Source organism: Aquila chrysaetos, chromosome 2, assembly GCF_900496995.4.
Source record: "Aquila chrysaetos chrysaetos chromosome 2, bAquChr1.4, whole genome shotgun sequence".
NCBI classification, from domain to species: Eukaryota; Metazoa; Chordata; class Aves; order Accipitriformes; family Accipitridae; genus Aquila; species Aquila chrysaetos.
Genome location: NC_044005.1, coordinates 38216858 through 38237817, shown reverse-complemented (window position 1 = coordinate 38237817; position 20960 = coordinate 38216858). Strand labels below are relative to the sequence as shown.

Here is a 20960-nt window from a genome sequence, read left to right as displayed (position 1 = left end):
TGTTGCACCTGCCCCGGGGCACTGCGTGGGGGAGGCCGTGAAGGGACGGCGGCCGGAGGTGGAGGCCGGGGGGGGGGGGGGGGGCGGCAGCTCTGCCCGCCACCGGCAGCGAGGTGAGGCGGCCCGGGGTCCTGCCGGGGAGGTGGCGGCTGGGAGTGGAAAAACCCCGGCGAGGAGGAGGAGGAGCGGGCGCGGCGTTAGTCCGCGGGAGGTGCGCGGCCGGGCGGGAGGGGAGGGAGCGGCGGCCCGGGGGCGGTGCGGGGCGTTGGCCGTTGCGGAGGAGCCGTTGGCCGCCCCGCTCTGCCGCCGGGCGCTCCCCCCCCACCTCACCCCCCCCCCGCCAACCCTGGGCTGTCGCGCGCTGCGCCGCGTGCGCCGCGGGGGGCGGGACACACCTCCGGGCGCGCGCGCTGCCGTTGGCCGGGCGGCGCGGGGGTGTGAGGGGCGGGAGGCGGGGACCCGGCGCCTGGCCGCGGCGCGCCCGGCGCTGGAGCTCGTTAAAAGCAGCGGGGCGGCGGCGGCAGCGGTGGGCATCGCTCGGCGGCTCTGCGGCGCCTGCGTCATGGCCCTGCGCAGCGGCTTCGCCCGGGTCCTCCGCAAGCAGGCGGACGCGGGGCTCCAGCTACCCAAGCAGGCGCACTCCGTGGCGCTGGTGGGAGCCCCGCTCTCCAGGGGGCAGGTAGGCAGCGCGGGAAGGGGGGAGAGGCGCCCCTCGCCCCGCCGAGGGGACAGGCGGGTGCCGCAGCCGCTCGGCTCCCCTCCCCTCGGCGGGGCTGGCTAACCTGTCCCCCTTGTCTTTGTCTCGCAGAAACGGCGGGGAGTGGATCACGGCCCCGCGACCCTCCGCGCCGCGGGGCTGGTGGAGCGGCTGGCCGGGCTCGGTGAGGCACGGAGCGGCGCCGGGGGCTTCGTTGGCGGGGAGGGGGGGGGGGGGGGGCGGTTGCGGAGGGGACTGCTGGGCTGCTCTCACCTTCCCCCTTCCCTGGCACGGCAACCCTTTCACGGCGCGTTTCGGCGAAGCGTGACTCAGCTGCTTGCTGCGAGCCCGCGGGGGGGGGGGGGGGGAGGGTGAGGTGGAAACGGTTCCTTCGGTGAGTCACGAAACCCAAAATGCCGGTGAGCCGCCGGTGCCCGGCGGGAAGGCGATGCCTGCCGCGTTTCTGCCGTATGGGGAAAGAGAGACTTGTCGCACGCCGGCTTGTGCGTGGCCGTGGGCCGCTGCTGCCGTGGGGCCCCCGCGGGAACGCAGAGCCGCACCGGCGGCCTCGCGGGGCTCCCCGGAACAAAGAGGGGCTGGGTCTGCCGGCCCGCCGACCGCCGCCTTCTCCGGCCGCCCGGAGACGGCGGGGTGTAGCCCGGTGTCCGCTGCGTTGGCACACTGAGCCCTTTACTGGCGTGTGGAGCGTGTGCTGCTCCCGCGTTGACTTGAGAAAAGCGGAGGAGAAACGCGAGGCCGTTTAAAATGTTACGTGTGCTTAGTGTATGCGGTCAAGCAACACCCTTGACTGTGTCTCTCGATTTCTCACAGTATGCGTGTTGTTCTTCCATATTCGTTACCAGCTACGTAGCTTGTTCCTAAAATACTTGTATGCTTTGAAGTGATGAAATTCGGAACTTTCTAGATAAATCCTCAGTTCGTGTATGAGGTCTTGTCTGGTTATGCTTTGAAAACACTTGCAGATAGCGCTGTGTGAATGGAAAGTTTCTGGGCTCTTCATTGTTACCACTAATGTTATTCAAGCAAATCCATGCGCTTATTTGTGTTTCAGCTTCTCGCATCTATTGCTTCTACAAGCTGAGACCTGCAGAAAACTGTGTTGCAGTTATTTGAAACAGGATATGAGGGATAGATAGATAGCTTGCAAAGCTGAGCTCTGTCCTGGAGGTTCTTTAATCTAAAAAGTGTTACCGAAAACTGTATGATGGGGATGGATCGCTGGGGTGGATGTTACCGAAAACCGTATGATGGGGATGGATCGCTGGGGTGGACCACAGAAGGAACTATGTTATCTGCTCTAGGTGTGATTAACATCAGTGGAGTTTAGATGCATGCAGAGGAAAGATTATTGCCTAATAACCCTCTAGCAAACTTATTCTGAATTATAAGATCTGTTTAAAACAGAAGCCATTGTTCTGCACAGCCCTGTAGGCTTATCCTGCATATCTGGTGATTCACAAGCTGAAAAGTCCCAGTTTGCAATCAAATGAGTAGATGTTCTTTTCCTGTCTTTTCTGCAAAGTTGAGATGTATGCCATCCTTGGCAATATTTGAGTTCTGGTGAGCATGATCTGTATAACCTCTACAAATGCAGAAGAGGGTCCGTCTAAAAAGAGGCCTTATGGACTGGAATAAAAGCAGGTCTCAACATTACTGAGCTTAGAGTTTATTTAAAACTAACAAGTTACCAGATTTGAAAGGAGTATGTTATTCTGGACAAGACTGTACGCAGCAGTTTATTTTTATATCGATGGCAGAATTTTATATGGGAAGGCTTGGGGCTCTCTTTCAAGTGGCTCAGATCTAATACTTCCATTTTGTAAGAATTCTTAAAAAACCCCAACAACCAAACAACAAACCTCCACTCATTTGCATGATACAAGCTCACTTCAATAGGAACTTGGAGAAGGTAGGAGGAAGGGAGAAATCAAGCCCTTTCTGGATTCCAGTAACAACAAGTTGTGGGAATAGAAATGAAGTAAGCTAAACTAAAAAATAAGTGGAAGGTGAAAAATACTTTCACTGTTTAGTTGCTTATGGACTGTTTACTCATTAATCAATAATGCACATGGAGATATTTTCTTGCTGTTCCCTTACAATTTTTAAAGGTTCTGGGATGTCTTCCTATTGCAGTTTCAGTTTCCTATTGCTGACATATTCTCCCACTGGGGTAGGTTGTTGTTTTTTTTTTTCCAGTTGGTGTTGATGCTTATTGCTGCTTAAATCTCTGCAGCTCTCATGAATAGGAGGATCGGATGGCATGGATTCGAACAGGTTCTGCTGTGAGGGCCCATCCTGAAACAATGACAGTCTCCAGCATACACAGGAGGAGTTGTTTATCATGCAAAGACAATCTGCTTGAGGGTAGGGTGGTAGATTGAGGAGAAGGCTACCATGTAGCCTTTTGTATTGTGCACATCTGTTGTTCATGGAAACTTCACAAGTGATTGGTTTTGTGTGAGGGCTGTTTATTTTTCTTTACTGGGCTGACAGGATAGCTTTGCCTGGAGTACTGTGATAATAGGGCCATTGCTTGGATTCCTGTGGTACACTGAACTGGCAGTAAAACTTTAGCTGCTTTCTTCTTTGTCTTTCTAACACTGTGAATTTTCTCCTGGTACATTGAAGAAGGCAATAGAGCCCCACAGTATTATTATCATTATTAACTTGGATATTCTATTTATCTGTTACGCTAAAAGAATTAATAATTTTCATGGGACCTTGTTGCTTGTTTTCCAGGAGCAGGTAAATAGTACTGCAGCAGACCAGGTTTCTCCTTTAAAACGAAGTAACATTTATCTAAGACATAGGGCTTCTGTTCTCCTGTCTGTATCGGCTACTTCTGATGCATTTGAGTCCATAGGGTCTGTGTGTGTGGTGGGGAGTGTTTGTTGTTGTATGAGCCCATTCTCCACTGGGATGTGAGGGAGTGCTATAAACATGATTTTCCTTGTCACTACAGTCTTGGAACCAGGCATGAGGCCAGCTGTGGAATGATGCTTCCCAGTAGAAGAGCAAGGGTGGATTCTGGGCAGTCTAAGGAAGTATAGGTGGGGGAAAGAGGCAGTGTTCCTGTCATGAAAACTCTGTATTAACAGTAACTGTCGAGTAAAATTGCCCTCACTTGTTTTAAGTGGAAGAGATTTCTGGTGATCAGATTCTTCTGTTTGCCTGAAATTGTAAAGTTTGATTTATTCATTTTCCATTCATATATTCAAATTCAATTTGACCTGCATAAAATGGATATGCTCTGAAGTCTCCTAAAGTGTAGTGTTCAGGTAGTAAGATGCATGCACTGCATTTGTTTGTTTTAGTCTCAGGTGTATATACTTTGCTACTTTGAATATCAAGCAAGCACATGGCTTTTCATATGTTTGTATGCCTGATTTAATGACTTCTGTTGATAGTGCTCAAGCCACATCAGAGGGAGTGAGAACACTAGACCTTTGTTTCCTCCCTTTTGCGCTGTTTTGCATTTTGCTTTTACTGGCTGGTATTTCTGGGAGGGAAGTTTTTTTTGTTCCTTTCACTCTATCCCAATTTCTCTTATTCTATAGTCCTATTGCAGTGTCCTGAGCTGCTACTCCACTTTCTGGTTTTTTGGGGGGGATCCCTCCCTTGAAAGAGACTGTGAGTATACCTACATGGTATGATAAATTCTTGGCTGCTTAAAATGATGACTGCCTATGAACAGCTTGTTTATGCTTAGGCTGAAATAGGAGGAGGGAGCTCAGAGGCAGATGGTATTGCTAGTCTGTACCAGACTGTCAGAGATGGATCTGAGCCACTAACTTGACTTTTATCCCCTTGTTAGAAGCAGAGAGAACACTCTCGCATGTTGGTAGTAGCTCAATGTGTACTGAAGAGGAGAGTTAATGTAGCAGGAGTCCAGCTCCCAAGCCAAAAACAGTGGGTGTGCAAGTCTGTAGCAGGGATAATTTAAAATATAACTGACTAAGCCTGTGGGGCTTTTTATTCACCTTGGTGATGTTTGTCTTTTGGCTTTGCTGCTTCTCCTAAGGGAAACTAAAATACTAACACCTTAAAAGTCTTCCATCTTGCCAAAGAAGTAAAAGTGCTATATGAAAACAGAGCCCCATAATTCCCTGGCATGGGGGAGGAAGGGGTACAAAGCTTGCAGGGCTGTGTATTGTTCTCTCAGTAAAGAGAAATGGGTGCAGTATGTGGAGGCTCTTGAACTTATGGTGGGAAGGAGTGAGGAAGATAGATGACAGATGCACTTGACTTTAGCTATAGAAGATGCAAAGTATGAAGCTCTTTAAAGTGAGAATTTCTTGGACCTCTCTTGTTTGCTGCAGATTAAGCAGAGAATCCAATCAAACTTAAATCCAGAGTGTTGCCTAGTTCTCTTACTTGGAGAGAAGGACCATTGTCAGATTTTTATATGTAATAGATAGCTGTTGTGTTAATTACTATAGCCCTTGAGGTGACTTAGAGTACCTCTGCTGTTGCTAACATGGAAACAACTGTAGTATAAAATTTCTTGCCAGATACTCATTCCTGTATGTGACTATTGTTGATTTCCTCTTTTTTCTTCCCCCCTTTCTTCAGAGCTGGATGTAGGTGGGTTGCTGAGTTTAGTCAGACTTCGGTTTTGATTACTCTAGAATTGATGAACAAAGTTTAGATCAGAGTTGCTGGTTTGACAAGTTGGTGGACTGCAGAGACATGTGGCTTACAGAAGTAGAGCTAGACTTGTGAAAGAGAATGACCATCATATTACTGTTCTTTTGTTTGACTGGAACAAAGCTCTTCCGTAATAGGATTCAAGAGGTCAGTGTAGTGACTCAGAAAGGAATAACATCCTCTAAAAGAGGAATGGAGCTGCTAATTCCCATATGACTAGAGATGTGCTTCTGCTTTGCCTAAAACTATTGGACTCCTGACATCTGCTGCCAAAAATAGCAATTCAACTTTGCTATTTCACCAGCATTGCTCATATTATTAGTTTCAGTCTTAACAATAAATCATGAAGCAGCTTCTTCTACATATATCTCCTCTCTTTCCACCTAAATCCTCTCAGGTGAAGAGTTTAAGAAGAAGATAAATAGTCTTTCAGTTATGTACCAAGGTATGCATAATGAAGTGCTGGGGTTCAGCAGATGTGGACTGGCGGGAGTTACAGCTGCAGTGTTGGGAAAGTAATTTTCATCAGCACATCCAGTAAATGTGTTCAAAGAGTTGCCTATATCCCTGAAGACCAATAAACTGTACCATTCTGCTTGTCCTATATTTGAATTAAGATTGGACTTACAGTCTGTAGTTTGACAAAGATCCATTTATGTTAAAAATGATATCTGTCAGGAATTCAGTATTCTTGGTTAGAATCTAGTTTAGCTTTGCACAAGCTCTTAGCTCAATTGTTTCTCTTCAAAGCTCGGTATTTTAAACTTCTTAAGACTTTCTAGTTTAGTAGAGCCAGTCAAATATCTGTAATCTGTAGAATTTCAATGAAGTCTACATTTATTGTACAGATAACATCAAGATCTGTGTTTTTTAGCCTCTTTCTTTATATTTTCTGCTGTTGATGGGAAGATGGGAGACAGACAATTTTAAGTAACTGCTGGCATTTTAAGCAGCATGTTGTTTAGTTACATCTTTGCATTGTTGAAATGAGAAATACTACTGTTCATAGGTTCTTTCCGATCACACCTCGTGTCAGTACTGTCAAAGCTAAGTCTATTAATTTGCTAGGAACATTCTCAGGAAGAAGTTGGTTAGGATATACCATAAAGATGTTTGACTAACAGTTAAGTCTTCTGCCCTACAAACCAGAAATGGGAATGCCCTTGTTTTTTTTACCCAGGCATATCCTTCCCCACTTGTTTCCCTAAAACAGAACAGGTAAATGGCAGTCCTCTTTTTTTTTTTTTCCTTTCTGTCCCTTAGACACAAGCATGCACAAACACTTCTGTTTAATAATATCAGTAAAACATGCTTATGTATGTAGTAAGTACTGCAGCTTATTTCTGGAACTAGAATAAATGACCTCTTTTTATTTATAGAGGTAGGTAGAGATCCAAGAGACTCTGTTGTTATTTTTTAACTCTTAAATGTTGATTAGCCATGATTGGTTAGCTTCAAAGACCAGTGGTTTGACAAAAATCAAAGCGCAGTCAAATGGACTGGTTGTAACTGGCATTTGCAGTGAGTCTTTGAAATTATGCCAGTTGTCAGAAAGCATCCGGGGCAGGTGCTGCTGCACTCCTTGAGGGAAGGTAGCCAGGAGCTGAGTCTGATAACCAGGCAGGCAGAAGGAGCCCTGCTGAGGCTTTGAAGGAGAGATGTTTTGGGGAGGTCTCCACTGAGGCTGTTTCTAGGTTGCTTCTTCACAACAGAAGTTATCGGCTAGCTTGCCTTGGAGCAAGCTAAGCTCCTGGAAGTTGGGGAGTGTGCTCTGACAGCTGTTATGGTTTATCTTTTTGAATGTTCTACCCCTTGATATTTGCATCATTACAACTAGCCTTAGAAGTTACTAGAAAAATGCTAACAGTGAAAGTACATGGAGTCAGAGCATTCCTTGGAGTAGGTCAGTTCTGATTATCTTCCCCACACTGATGGAGGACACCATCTGCTTGTTCTTGCTTTGGAATGAAAAGCTCTGTGTCAGTCATTGATTTCATGTTTGTTTGGGTTTTTTTCCTCTCCCATTTGGCTGGCACATATTCCAGGTTATGCATTATCCATGAATTTGGCTTTAAAGAAACTTTGTTAATTTGGGTAAAGTTCACTCAGTGCTTTAATTATAATTCCTCTTTGTATCAGTTTAGTTTTTGAGTACATCTAAAAAATTAAGCTATGCAGATCAGGAAACCTGAATTGATTGTTACTTCCTAGTCCTTCAATGAAGGAAGATTAGATTCAAGGATCAGAGAACAGAGCTTTTGGGGGTGGGGGGGGTGGGGTGTTATATTTCTTTGGTTTTATTGTGATGGCCTTCATCCTTGATACTTATGTATTAAAACTAATTTTATAATACAAGACTTAGCTGAATTTCTGCACCCATAAAATTACCTTTGGATTGGAATAAGTTCAGATCGCATGTTTTATTTTTTTTTACCAGGAATGGTGTTGAAGGAGAGGAGTTACTGGGGAGGGGCATAAAGAGAGATGATGGGGAAAATTTAGGTAATGAGTTGGGTTTTGATCTGCCTTATGGTGCACAGAATCTGTTATTACTTCCTCGTTTGAAACTTTAATCCTGTCTCTCATTGTGGACTCACAAGAGCAAGATACCTATGGCAGGTATGTGCTTATGTGAATATGGTACAGAGGATTATTTTTGGATGGAAGGTGGATTTTTCTGCTTTCAAACCACCTGGTGAAAAGCAGGGAACGAGGCACTGAAGTCAAATAACAGCAAATACAAGTTTGCTCTCCTGTTTGCTCCTTGACTCTTCTCTGATGCAAGCCACAGTGCAAATATTTCCCAACACCTGATACTGACGTTTTTGGAGACCTCTTCAGGTCAAGTGCACTGGATTTCATAAATGATTAAAGTTATAAAGGGTTATCAAAGGGAAATGAGGTGGCTGCTTAATTTGGGGTTAGAAAAAAATACTTCTTGTCTCATTTTATGCAAGGGGCAACTTGAGACTACAGACTTGGGGTGGCAATTGAAATTAGTTTACTTGTTGCTGTTGTATGAGCTGAAGCCTTTTAAATAGGTATAGATACAGAAATTTTGTCTTAAACCAGACCTTTCAAAATTCCAAAAGGCAGGGTGGAAATTACTGAGACATGAACTTGCCTTTTAGGAAGCAAAACTTTAGAGCTGGCAGAAACCTATTGAGCCATCAAATGTCTGTATCTAATAGGAGATTTCTTCCAGCAGATATGTATTCCGTTTAAAGAGAATTAGACGCTATAATGAACTTCCAAGCAAGAAGGTTATGTTTAAACCAGGCTGCTGAAGTATTAGTCTTTTGTAGTGGGAACCTCGTTAGCCTAATTTCATATTCATGTAAAACAAAAGTATGCAATTTGTTTTTATAGTTTTTGCACCACCCTGCCCCTTCCCCCCCCCCCCCCCCCCCCCCGATAGTTCTGGAGGGTTAAAACTGTCTTAAAATAGGCTTCAGAATGCACTGGTTATAATGAATTGAGTCATTTGTTTGCTGTTGTGCAACATTTTGTGATCCTTTCTCAGACACTGTTAATGTCCTTACCATAAGCCAATGAGCTTATACTGAAAAGAAGGATGGTAGCAGATTGTAGCCCTTTGTTTTGTTCACAGGAAAGAAAATGTTAAGTTTGTCTACAAACCTGTAATCTGAGAAAACGGTTTGCAGGACTGATGCTTTCATGTGAGTGGTTTTATGTAACACAGACTGTGGGATTTCCAGATTCCTTTGAAAGTAGTTCAGCAGGGTTTAGAAACCTGGAAAAGGAAAGATTTAATTTCCCCGTTAATTTAGGATTTTTTTTTTTACCTCTAGTTCACAAATACCCAGTGTCAACAGGCAGTGTCAGGATATCAGTTCTATCTCAGGTTCCACATGCTACTGTTCCTATTCCTGTTTGCTGCCTAGGAGAGCTGTTATAACTGTTACAGTAGCATGCCATTAGGCAGTGTCAGCAGATAGGAGGTGCTGCTTTCAAAATCCAGGCTACTATCAGATTGCTGCTTCTGGCTCTGGTGCAGTATCCCAGTGGAAGAGGATGGGAGAAAGGCTTTCCCTGCTGCTGCCCAGATGTTTTCTGGTTAAATGCCCCCAGACTTATGAGCTACCTGCTTTTACGGAAGAAAATTTTCTCTAAATCTGTGCAGGCAAATGACTTACTATAGTAACTGCTGCCTGCTGTGGGTACTGAATAAATGGACTGTATTTTGCTTAAGATGATAGATAGGAAGTGAATGTTACTGTTGTCATATAGGTTGCTAAAGGGCATCTTATATCCCAGTTATAAGCATTGTTGGGCTGAGCCTGAGTGCTACATCAACAGCTTATTTGAAAAGGCATGCAGGAAACTTTATTTTCTTAAATGTGTTCTTAATTTATATTTCTACTTTTTTCCCCTAAGTAGGTTCCTAATTATGAAAAATACTGATTTCTTTTATCAGATACAGGTCAAGTTCTAGTTCTGGCTGTGCAGACTGAAGAAACAACTGCCCTCCATCCCCTGGTCTGCTGGTTGAATGGTTATGTGACATTTCCCTAACCTGTTCTGGTCAATAGTTGACTTAGGAAATATCTACTATACAAACAATTTCAAGCTAATTTATTCATTTTTGGCTGAAATGTGCCCCCAAGCAGCTCTGTTAATGAAACTGTCAGAGGGGGGCATTGAACCACTGAGGATTGCACTCCTAAGCTGTAGAAGAGATAGATGTGTGGTCCCTTTACACACTAACCATTCATACTAACTGAAGGACTGTTGTGCATGTATGCATCTAACTTATGTAACTACACTGTGTGTTTGTATTCAGATTGACACAGTTATCTCTCTCCTATCTCTTTCAAGTTCCTGTAACAGAAATAGATGAATCAAGCCTGTTTTTTTTTTTTGTTTGTTTGTTTTCCTCACTTCAAAAAGTGATCTCCTCTTGAGCCAGAGTGCTGATAGAGCTGACTTGTATGGACTTGGTAGTTATAAATTTTCTGTGCTGTTGATAATTGACTAATGAATCAAATGGAATATATTTTTTATTTGAATGTGATTTCTGTTAGAGCTTGAAAGTGGAACAAAAGACTTCTTTTGATCATATTTAATTTCATATTATTTAGTTACTAGCAAAATGTCTGCGGTGTTTAGTCTATGTACTATATGGTACTGTTTCATTTAAAAAAGAATGTCAATCCTGGCTAGATCTGATTTGCTGCACTGACAAATGGTGTGGATGCTGTGTTTTCTAATGAATGTAAGGAAGCTGGCTTTCCTATCTGCCCACAAAACTTCTAGTTTTCAGAACTTGGATCTGTCTTTTAAAGGCCCATATATATTCTTCATGTTAACTTTCTGTGCTGATTTAAAAAGCTGTTTGTTTATAGCTATTAGTATCTTAAGAGTGCCCCAACTACCAAAGAAAGTAAGTCCATGTTGTTTGGTGTGGTGGATTATATAAATTTTTCAGTAATGGACAAATAACAGCAAGATCCACCAGATTGCACTGCACTACAGCATGTCTATCCATTGAGCAATTTCTATGTTGGGTAAAATAATGTAATTGAGAGATTTAGTTTTTTAAATTTCTTTAAATCAAAACTATGTGCAAGCAGACAGATGAAATGGAAGACAATTCAGGTCTTTAAGTAGACCTGACTTTATAAAGTCTATAAAAGTAGACTTTATTAGACTAATATCTAAGACACTCTAAATAGAAGCTAAGAAAATACATCAACAATTACTTTAATAATTTGACAAATTCTTTTTCTTTGCTGTTCAATAAGCATTAAGACAAATGTACATGTTGATTTCATCTCTTTAATATCTGGTCAATCCTAATATATGTGCACGCATGTGTGCACACACCCATAATCACTTCAGGATACATGGTTTATCTATGTACTGTAACATTTTTTTGTGTACTATCTATTCACTAAGTTTTCCTTTTGCCCCAAGGTGATTTTAAACATAGCTTTCAAAACTTTAGGCACAATTAAAAAAATAGTAGGAAGAAAAGATATTATTAATGTTTGAGGATTGGATTAGTGCATACTTCTGAGATTAACTGTTTCTTAATCAGATAGCCATTGGATAGTTGGCTGAAAACATTCATATCACCTTGGGAAAGAGGAGCTATCCTCTGCAAGCACATAAAAACAGTGGGCCTAAACAAGAGGGAAGCACAAAGCTGAGAAAAGCTGCTACAAGATTTATGAACTCTATCTGAACAAAAATAAACTTCTGAAGATGATAAAAAACTGAAGGCATCTATTTTCTTTAACAGACATTAGGCTTTTTTATAGAAATAACTAGAGAAAGGCATCTTAATGCAGGAGATATGACAGTACCATTTGTCCAGAAGGTGGACAAGATCCCAGAATTCTGGACCCCAAAAGTGTGCCTCTGTCCATCTGTCTCTACCATACCCACCTTGTAAGCTGTATGAACCTGATGCAATCATAAGAAATGAATGGCTTTTTTATTCAGAAGCTCAACCAAGTCTTTTTGCCTTACAAATGGGGACTTGGAGGAGGGCAGGCTAAAGAAGAAAAATTCTTGAATGCAAGTGATACTTCTCTGAACACACTTACTAGAATCTGCTGTGTTTGGCCTGCCTTGAGCATAACCTGAAGAATCTTAACCAATTTGTTAATGTGCTATGAAAGATGGCATGGTTCTTTGTTTTACACTGATGGAGCTTCATGAGATAATTTCCTTTCATTCTTTTTCATCCTTTAATGGGTAAAAATACCATGATTTGCTTGTATGTCCTGTAAGAGAGAACACAACGTGAGTGGCAGTCCTTTCTTCCATTACATTGTGTAATGTGCTGTCCTGCAATGTGTAAATTGCTGAACACAGCTCCTAACTGCAGATTTACTTCCTACAGATGTCAGAGGTATTAGATCAAAGGTATTATTAACTTCTACAGTGTCTCAAAAAGCTCTTAATGCCTATTGAACGATGCAACATCTTGATGTCTTGCTACCAAAATTTGTCTCCTGGGCACACTTATACTTTCATCAAACCTTGAAATACTGAAATGTGTAGCAGTGTGCATATATGTGAGAAGTAGCCTTGCAGGAAGATGCAAATAAGAAAAAAATAGAATTCTGAAATTCATTGAACATCTCTTGGAACTTGCAACTCTTGTTTCCAATTCTGCACAGCAGCAGAATGAAACAGGGTAAAAAAAATGTGGTCACGTGGAGATCAGATAACACATTCAAACCTGAACAAAATTCTCAAAACTCCAGAGCCATCATCCTGCTGGATAATTAGGTATTGCCTAAGGGAGAAAAAAAATGCTGTTGTGTGCCTGTGTTGCCTTTTGAAAACCAGGGAGTGGTATGTCATGGTCCTGCTTACTGCTCTAAGTCGGTGCAGATAATGGGTTTTCTCACAGAGTTGCTGAAACTACATTTATTTAATCCTTTGTCAAGTAGCTGTGCTCAGCTGACATGTCCTCTCCTAGCAAATACCCTGACGTATGTCCATCTGTGTTCCTGCTGTAAAAAGTATGCTTGCCCATTTTGCAGCCATCTAAGTCTCACAAGTGACCCAACCATTTTCCTTCATTCTTTTCACCAGCCACATCTCCTTCTTAAATTATAGTAATTTTTTTTCTCAATGCTGCTTTTACATTAGAATTCACAGAGCCTGTTTCCTAGACATTAGACTAATGGCTTAATGGAAATTAAGCAGAAAACTCAGAGCCTCAAGTGGGCTGTTTCTTCATGTTGATTTGCTTGCTTTAATTTTTCAAATTGTCCTGTTAGGCATAGGATGGCTAAAGGCAAAATGTCAAGCTCTAGCCTGGGTGCTTTGACCTGCAAACAGACTAGTGATTCTGAGGAACAAATGGCACAGGCATGACTGGTATTCAGGGTGGTCTTGACTTAAGCTAGTGTTAGTGTAGCTGAAATACCTTGGGATCTTTACAGCCATCATCAGTGTCTGCAGCAACAGGCCTGTCTGAAACTGAGATGTTCTGGCCTGTGAAATACTATTAGAAATTTTGGTATCTAAATGACTATTAAGGAAGCACATGGTACTGGACAGCAGAGCTTCAAAGGATAACCTATAATGCATATGAAAGAGAATTAAACCTTAAATGCAGCCAATTAATATGTTCTCAGTTGGGTGGAGGAGGGGAATCAACACTCAAAAATGTTCCCTTGTGTCCTAATCTGTGAAGTGACTCTTTTTCAGGGTAAGTAGACAGAAATACATTTTAGGAAAGGCTGAGTCTTCCAACTCAGAATGTTGTCAGGCTTCCACAGCCAATTAAGTTGTAACTGGCAATGATAAGATCTCAAAGAGGGTTGGGAACAAAGCCCCAGAATGAAAAAGCCTTTTAGAACATCTTGCCTTGAGAAAATGGACAGGTTCTCTGACAAAGCACTAGTGCATCCTTCATGGAGTTGCCCGTAAGTACTGTAAGAAAATTTCCATTATTGGTAACTTTGCGCTTTTGTGTCTGGATTCTTGTGGGGTTTGAAAATGGAAAATAACTGTTAGGACTCAGGTATAGTTAGTGAAATGTGTAGTCCTAGGCATCTTTGAGCAGCTGAGCTCATTTAAGGCTGTATACAATCTGTCTAATTGGGAAGGAAGGTGGCAATACAAACTGTACTTTTTCATGTTAAAATTGCCGAGAAATAATTTTAAAAAACCAAACTTTCTTTGGTGACTTTCTGTGATTGTTGTATCTCATTGCTAAATTAAAGCGACAATACTATCTTAAGCTTTCTAATCTGTAAAGTTGTGACACGGTTGCTTGCAAGGACATGCAAATAGTCAAATGAATCCATTCCCTTCCTGTTGTTCCTTTCATACTTGCCCAAGTGATTTTCTGAGGGGACCATATTTTGAACATTTCTCTGGGGACTTATTTAAGTAACTCACTTTCTCCTTTTGATGCTATGTTTCCAGGATGCCAAGTGCACGACTTTGGAGATTTGAATTTCACTCAAGTTCCAAATGACGAACTGTACAACAACCTGATTTTATATCCGCGGTCAGTGGGTTTAGCCAGCCAGGTATTGGCTGATGCTGTAAGCAGAGCAGTAGCTGCTGGACACAGCTGTGTGACTATAGGAGGTGATCACAGGTGAGCTGAACTAGAAGCAATTAGTGGTGCATGCTGCAGGTTGACACTTGGAGTATAAGAATTTAATTAAAAAATAAGGGGGTGGTGGGAACAACTTGGGCTTATTTCCTGGCAATACCATAGGGTAGCAGCATTTTAATTTTATTGCTGGGGCTTTTAGGGTGGAACATAGAAGACAGCTACAAAAATCTGACCTTCTAAGACAGTATGGCTTAGCTCTAGACTGTTCTGCAATCTGCAGATGTACAAATGAGGTTTTCCTGTTTGGGAAAGTTAGTGTGATCAGGTCCCTTTAGGAACTGTTGCAGTTTCTTTATTGTTGAATGTTTAGTGATGTCTTTTTTGCCCTTCAACTCTCAGGATGTCAACTTATAGGATGGGTTTGTAATGTCTGCACACAGACCACTTTGTAATAGATCTTGGAACATGTGAATTTCTCTCTCCTCTCTTTCACTAACCTTTGATCTGAGAATTAGTTGAGGAAGGTAGGGCATGTAAGAATGAATTGGGGGGGGGGGGATCATGACTAGAATCAGAAATGGGTGAATAGCAGAATTGATGAATGAGCACACTAGATTTCCTAAGAGATCATTTGGAGCTAGAACAGGTGAAAATGTGGGAAGGGTGATGGAGGGAGAAGAGAGTTCTTTCTCATCTGTCAGTACTAGTATAGTCCTGTAGAGTTGGAGTCTCCTGGAATCATGATAGAGGCATGGCATGCAGTTTGTATGGGATGCACCTTTTATTGTCATGAATGTCTGATGTGTTGAAACATGACAACGTTGCTGACTGAAGTTGCACAGACTTCCCGTTGTCCTTGTAGCTGTTCTGAAGGAGAAATGGTGACTAAAGACTTTGCTACTGTACTTCCAGCTTGGCACTTGGTTCTGTCAGTGGCCATGCACGGCAGTGCCCACACCTCGGTGTCATCTGGGTGGATGCGCATGCTGATATCAACACCCCTCTTACAACTCAGTCTGGAAGTCTCCATGGACAACCTCTCTCATTTCTCTTGAGAGAGCTTCAAGATAAAGTAAGTATCTTGCTTGTACAGTTAACCTACATTGAAATCCTTAGCACATTTTACTTTTTCTGGTGTGAGGTGCTTTCTTACCTGCTGCAAATGCAGGGCTTTTTATCTGAGTACAAGCAGAAATATGTATTATTTGTGTGTGTGTATACATGCACATATGTATACACACATACACAAATGTACACACACACACCTAGAAACAAGAATGAGAAAAAGCGCCCTTGTGGGTTGTACAGGAAGCAAGAGTTCACACAAGCTGTGTGTAGCAGCTGACCACGGTGCCATTCCTGCATAATGAGTGGAATTGGTGCTGAGGCTGTTCGATGACAGCAATTCTACCAACCAAATGAAAGAGGGAACCTCCTGCCAGCCGAGCCTGTGAGAGCTCTGCTGAGCTTGCCTCCCATAACAACTGGTTCCTGCATACCTTGCATGCTGCTTCTGCTTAGTTTGGCTCTTCCCATGTTTTGACGACATTGTGGCCTGACGGGCTGTTCCTACATGATCCCTACCTGGCTGCTCTGGTGTTGGGTACACTGGTAAATAATTACAAATCAGAACAGCTGTACCTGCTTACAGGGTGCTTTTAAAGAGATAGTCTTTGTCTTGGAAAGAGGTCAAATTATCAAAAAGAGCTATTTACTGGGGCATATGGAATGTGCATGGCCAGTTTTTGCTACTGTCAAGATTCTGAACAGTAGGTTGACCTAAGGCCTACAAATCCTTTTGGCTTAGCTGCAGACTGTATCTCCCTATACAGGTACCTGTAGCACCTGCTGGAGACACTACAGTGGCAGCCTGTGCATTGTTAATAGCTGGGGCCTTTGCAGTAGGAATGTAGATATGCCAATCTGCTTCTGCTGAAGCTTAGGCTGGAGAGCAGGAGCAGGATCAGAAACTGCAGGTTGAGGATGGATGCTGGAGCTGTGGAAAACCTGACTATTCTTGTGCTTTGGACTGCTAGTCATTTCTCTTAGATTTTTCTCTCTAATAAATTTTGGGGGTGCTGTGTTGATGAAAGTATGCCTCTTCCAAGTAAGATCTGGCATGTTCAATGTCTTTATGGCTATTGAAGATACTGTTGTGTTACTACCTGTTTGGCATAGCAAGATTTCTATCATCTGGTAAAGTTCTTCTGCTTTTCTCCTTCAAATTCTTCTGAATGAATTCCATCCACAAGTCAATACAGTCATTTGGTGGTTTTACCTACTTTCCTCTTTCTCATAATTCAGTGGGGCTTCTTGAAATACTCCCAGGACATGAGAAGGTTAATATAAAAGGTTACTGTATTTTTAGTTTCTTGCCCATAAGTTAAAGGGGCTGTCTTTTTTTTTTTTTTTCTTTTTGGCAACTGCACCCACTTCTGCAGGAGATAGGAAGAGCAAGAAAACTTTGTGAATTTTGGAGCTCACCTAAGATGAACAGTTTATGTCTTTGTGAGAATAGAACAAAACCAAGTTCTTTGATAGCTGAGGAAGGAGGAGAAAGGCAGAGTAAGATAGATACTTTTGTCTTACTGACAAAAGAGGAAAGCAGCCTAATAGGCTTCCTGTGCATACATTGTTGATTTCTGGTCTGCTAGGCTCTGGTTCTTGAGCAGCACAGAAAAAGCAGGTTTTTTGTGTTGGTTGGGTTTTTTTGAGCTACTAAAAGAATACTGTGAGCTTTCTGGGGTCAGTGGGGGAGCAGGCCTCTTGCCAGCAGCAGTAGTGAAGAAAGAGTAAGCTTAGGCTACACTTAGAGGTGAGTTAGTCAGGTATGGTGCTGGTTACGACATCTTGTCACAAGCCCACCTGAATTATAGCAGTCAGGAAGCCTACGCAGAAACATCTGACACAAGCCCCTCAACCTGTATTTGCAGCTATACAAACAGACGTATACTCATTTAGAGGGTTTACTTACATGTTGTATTCCTGTTTAGAGGGGGGAAAAACAGCATCTGTCCTGCTGGTACAAGGCAGCTTCTACAACAGTATAAATTTTTAAACAGCTGTATAGCAGTAGTAGAATGTGCCTTCGACAATAGCTTGTCTTGCTATGTATCTGACTCGCTGGAGGGAACCTTTCTGCATGAAGAGGTGCATGTGGCTCGCTCTCATCCAGTAGAACAGTTGTGTTGATAATGGGACAAAAAAAATTTACTGTCCTTCTTTACTGACTGCTTTGCAAGGATTCTTTTTGCATCCTAAAACTGCCTGCCACCAGCAAGAAGGCTACTCCAGTCCTACACTCTGCTAAGCATAACTTCTTTCTCAAAGTGATAGACAAACTAACTATTCCACTTTGCTTCTCAAGGTGGTTTCTGTCTTGTCAAAGGGTACATAGCATAGCAGCATGAGAGGATGAGATTTTTGTGGCGAGCCCTGTTATCTCCTTCCTTGCTTTCAGTCAGGCTCTGAAGGGGTTTTTGAGCAACCCCTCCCCACCATGACACATCTGTGTTTATGCTTCTCTGGGTGGACTCCCATAATTCCACCAAACTGTCTCTCTGGGTCACAACATCTGGTCATCAACCTCATAGTCTCAGGAAGGCTAGTTAGCACTTGGCTCCTTGTCTAGATTGTTTCGTAGAACACAGAGAAACAACAGCTCCTTTGAGAATATAAAGAGAGAGCAAAATAGCCTGCATGATTACATTTTACCTTCCTCATTCATTGCTGATCTCTAACTGGCACTGCTCTTCCAGCACCTCCAGGCTCCTTGTTCCTCATTCCCTATTGAGAGGACATGACACAGAGATAGCAGTGTAACATATGTGTCTCTTGGTGGCACAATCTGTTTAGACTGTTCTTGACCCCATGCCAGCAACTTAGTTTAGTTGCTGTAACTTTCTGTGGGATTGCTGGAGAACTGAGTTGGGGCAATGTCTTCTTGCTTGGTTAGTTTCTGAGACACGTCAAATCCTAGCCCGTGTTCACTGTATGGTGTTCACTGTATGATGCTACAAATGGCAGTCCTGGCACAACATAATGGGGGGAATTGATGTGGTAGTAACTGCTTTAATTAGCACAACTGCCAAGAACTCCCTGGGGCTGTTTTAAGTCCCTCAGTTTAGGTGTTATCTCACCTGTTTTCAGAATCCCTTATGTATTCAGGGCTAATGAGCTTGGTCAATGCTCTACTGAATTAAATGTCCCCATGTGGCAGACAACATGAAGTATAGAAGTGATGCATCTGGCTATGAAATAAAGGATTTGGCCAGGTCACTGTAGAACAAACCCTGGTGTTTCATAGTCTGTTCACAGGCTGTCAGCTGCTACTTGTTTGTCCAGTTAGTTTCACAGGAGCTCTGCTTGGTACTCCTCCTCATGGCATGGTGGCACTTTAGGGTTTTTAGAAAACTTTGAAAATTAATTTTGTTGTTTTAAGGGGAAATATTTATGAACATAATCCTTTGAGTGGCATTCCTTAAACCAAGCATTAGTATCAGGGCTCCTGGAACCATTCAAACTAAACTCATAAAACTGCTGTCAATAACTTACCATGAAAATGCCTGCACCTTTTTCTGATGCCTTTTTGGCTCTACTATCAGCAACTCCTTTTCTATTGCAACAAAGTAAAAACAGAGCCTACCAAAGGAAGTTAAGGCATTCCATTTTCTTTATTTAAAGAGGAAGAAGTATAATTAAAAATGGCAGTATTAAGTCTGCTAAGTCATGGATACTAGAGAGTATCTGACAATATTATCAATAGTGTGCTCAGCTTGTGGTATGGTGATGGGTTTTGCAGGTACAGCTTCATTTCTGAGACCTGAGTTATTTTTTCCTAGTGGTCTCCAATTCATTTATCCCTCTTCTGAATTCATGACTACAGAAAAGTTTCAGGTCATTGCCTTAGAGTAACAAATACTGTTATTATATGTGCTTATTTAATCCCAATGTAATTAAATATAGCTATGGGTGTGTTAGCCTTAAAAATAAATCCACATGTTGTAACTAGAATATAATTAGTAATTGAGAAGTGTAAGAGCAGCCTTCTTCCTGCTTCACAGCTGTGTTGGCTGTAGCCATTTTCAGAGCTGGGAGAGGAAGAAGAGAAATTGGAGTTAAAGAACTCCTAAAATTAGTAGATATTACCAACTGAAGGATTTTTATAATTGCATACCATGACTACTTAATCACCAAAGCTGAAAAATGATGACCTCATCTTTCACTTGCTATCCTAGACCTGCTCTCTTCAGTGTTACATTATAAAACAGTATGATGTAGCCCAATGTGGAGGCCCAACTTCTTGTCATGCTCTTTTTTCTTTCCTTTTTTTTTTTTTTAACTTCCCACTTTGAATTTGACCATCTTTAATGTTTTTTCAACAAAGTTTGCATGGCTTTTTTGTGATCCTCCTAAAAAGATACAGTTGCCTTGGTTTTTATTCCACTTAAGTGTGATGTCCTGGGTAAGTTACATAGCATTACCACTAAATGCGCTGTAGAAGTGATCTACATCTGGGTATCTACTTTCTTAACATTCCCCCTTATATTCACTGATGCTAATTACCTATTGCTTGTGAATTTGGGCTTTATTCCTCCTCTTCAAACTGGAAAACGTAGAAGAGTTAAGAAAAACTTCATCCGTTAACATTCAACTCAAGTAAAATGGTACAACAAAGCTAAGGACTAATTAAATCGGGAAGCCAAACTCTCAAGTGAAAGAGTTTCTCTGTTTAGACAGAGAAAGGATGCTATAAATAAATACAAAGTTTTGAGGGAAGCATTAAACACAGTTTTGTGTTATATGTGATTAAAATAACCAAATACCAAACCTTTGCTTGCAGGTACCACAACTTCCTGGCTTTTCCTGGCTAAAGCCCTGCCTTTCAGCATCTGATATTGTGTACATTGGTTTGAGGGATGTGGATCCTGCTGAATAGTAAGTTGATGTAGATTAAAGAATTTTTGTAAAGGTTTAAATCATGACCACCTTTCTACATCTGGCTGTTCACAAGGGTAGCTAGATTTAAGCTTAGGCCAGTAATGATTTTTTTAAACAATTTTATTTTAACAGCTATATTTTGAAGAACTATGATATCCAGTATTTTTCCATGAGAGATATTGATCGCCTTGGAATTCAGAAAGTTATGGAAAGAACATTTGAGCAACTGATGGGCAGGTAACAAACTATTATCTCACTTAAACTATTCTTTCTCATCCACTTGTTGAACTGTGACAGTGTCTGGTAAATAGTAGAGTCTTAGCACTGACTTTAGTCCTTGACTTCCACATCTTGAAATGGAACCATTTCACAGTGTTTGGCAAAAAGCTAAGAGATAGATCACATTAGTCACTACAGTTGTGGCTGTGTTTTATATGATTTTTCTGTTTCTTAAGGAATTCTGCATTTTGCTGCAGTTTGACAAGATGTTTGAATCAACTCAGTCTAGGGTATACATTATACTTTTAAAAATGTATGTAGCAACTTGACAGTAACTTGAGTTCAGCTGTTAGTACATGAGGTAGAAGCATTTGATGGCTT

At 42.1% G+C, this 20960-nt stretch overlaps 2 protein-coding genes across 2 annotated transcripts in view; one reads left to right on the top strand and one right to left on the bottom strand.

Annotated features, from left to right (window-relative positions):
* Positions 1–461: 461 nt before the first annotated feature.
* The window catches only part of ARG2 (arginase 2), a 23609-nt gene continuing 3110 nt past the window's right edge, over positions 462–20960 (top strand). Inside the window, exons 1-6 of the mRNA XM_029996644.2 lie at positions 462–679; positions 809–881; positions 14282–14459; positions 15333–15492; positions 20263–20357; positions 20493–20597. Of these exons, the coding sequence (XP_029852504.1) occupies positions 563–679; positions 809–881; positions 14282–14459; positions 15333–15492; positions 20263–20357; positions 20493–20597 (728 nt within the window). The 5' untranslated portion in view covers positions 462–562. The remainder of the gene's footprint in view (positions 680–808; positions 882–14281; positions 14460–15332; positions 15493–20262; positions 20358–20492; positions 20598–20960) is intronic.
* The window catches only part of VTI1B (vesicle transport through interaction with t-SNAREs 1B), a 23825-nt gene continuing 13938 nt past the window's right edge, over positions 11074–20960 (bottom strand). Inside the window, exon 7 of the transcript XR_003920850.2 lies at positions 11074–12117. The gene's annotated coding sequence lies outside the window, so the exon portion shown is untranslated. The remainder of the gene's footprint in view (positions 12118–20960) is intronic.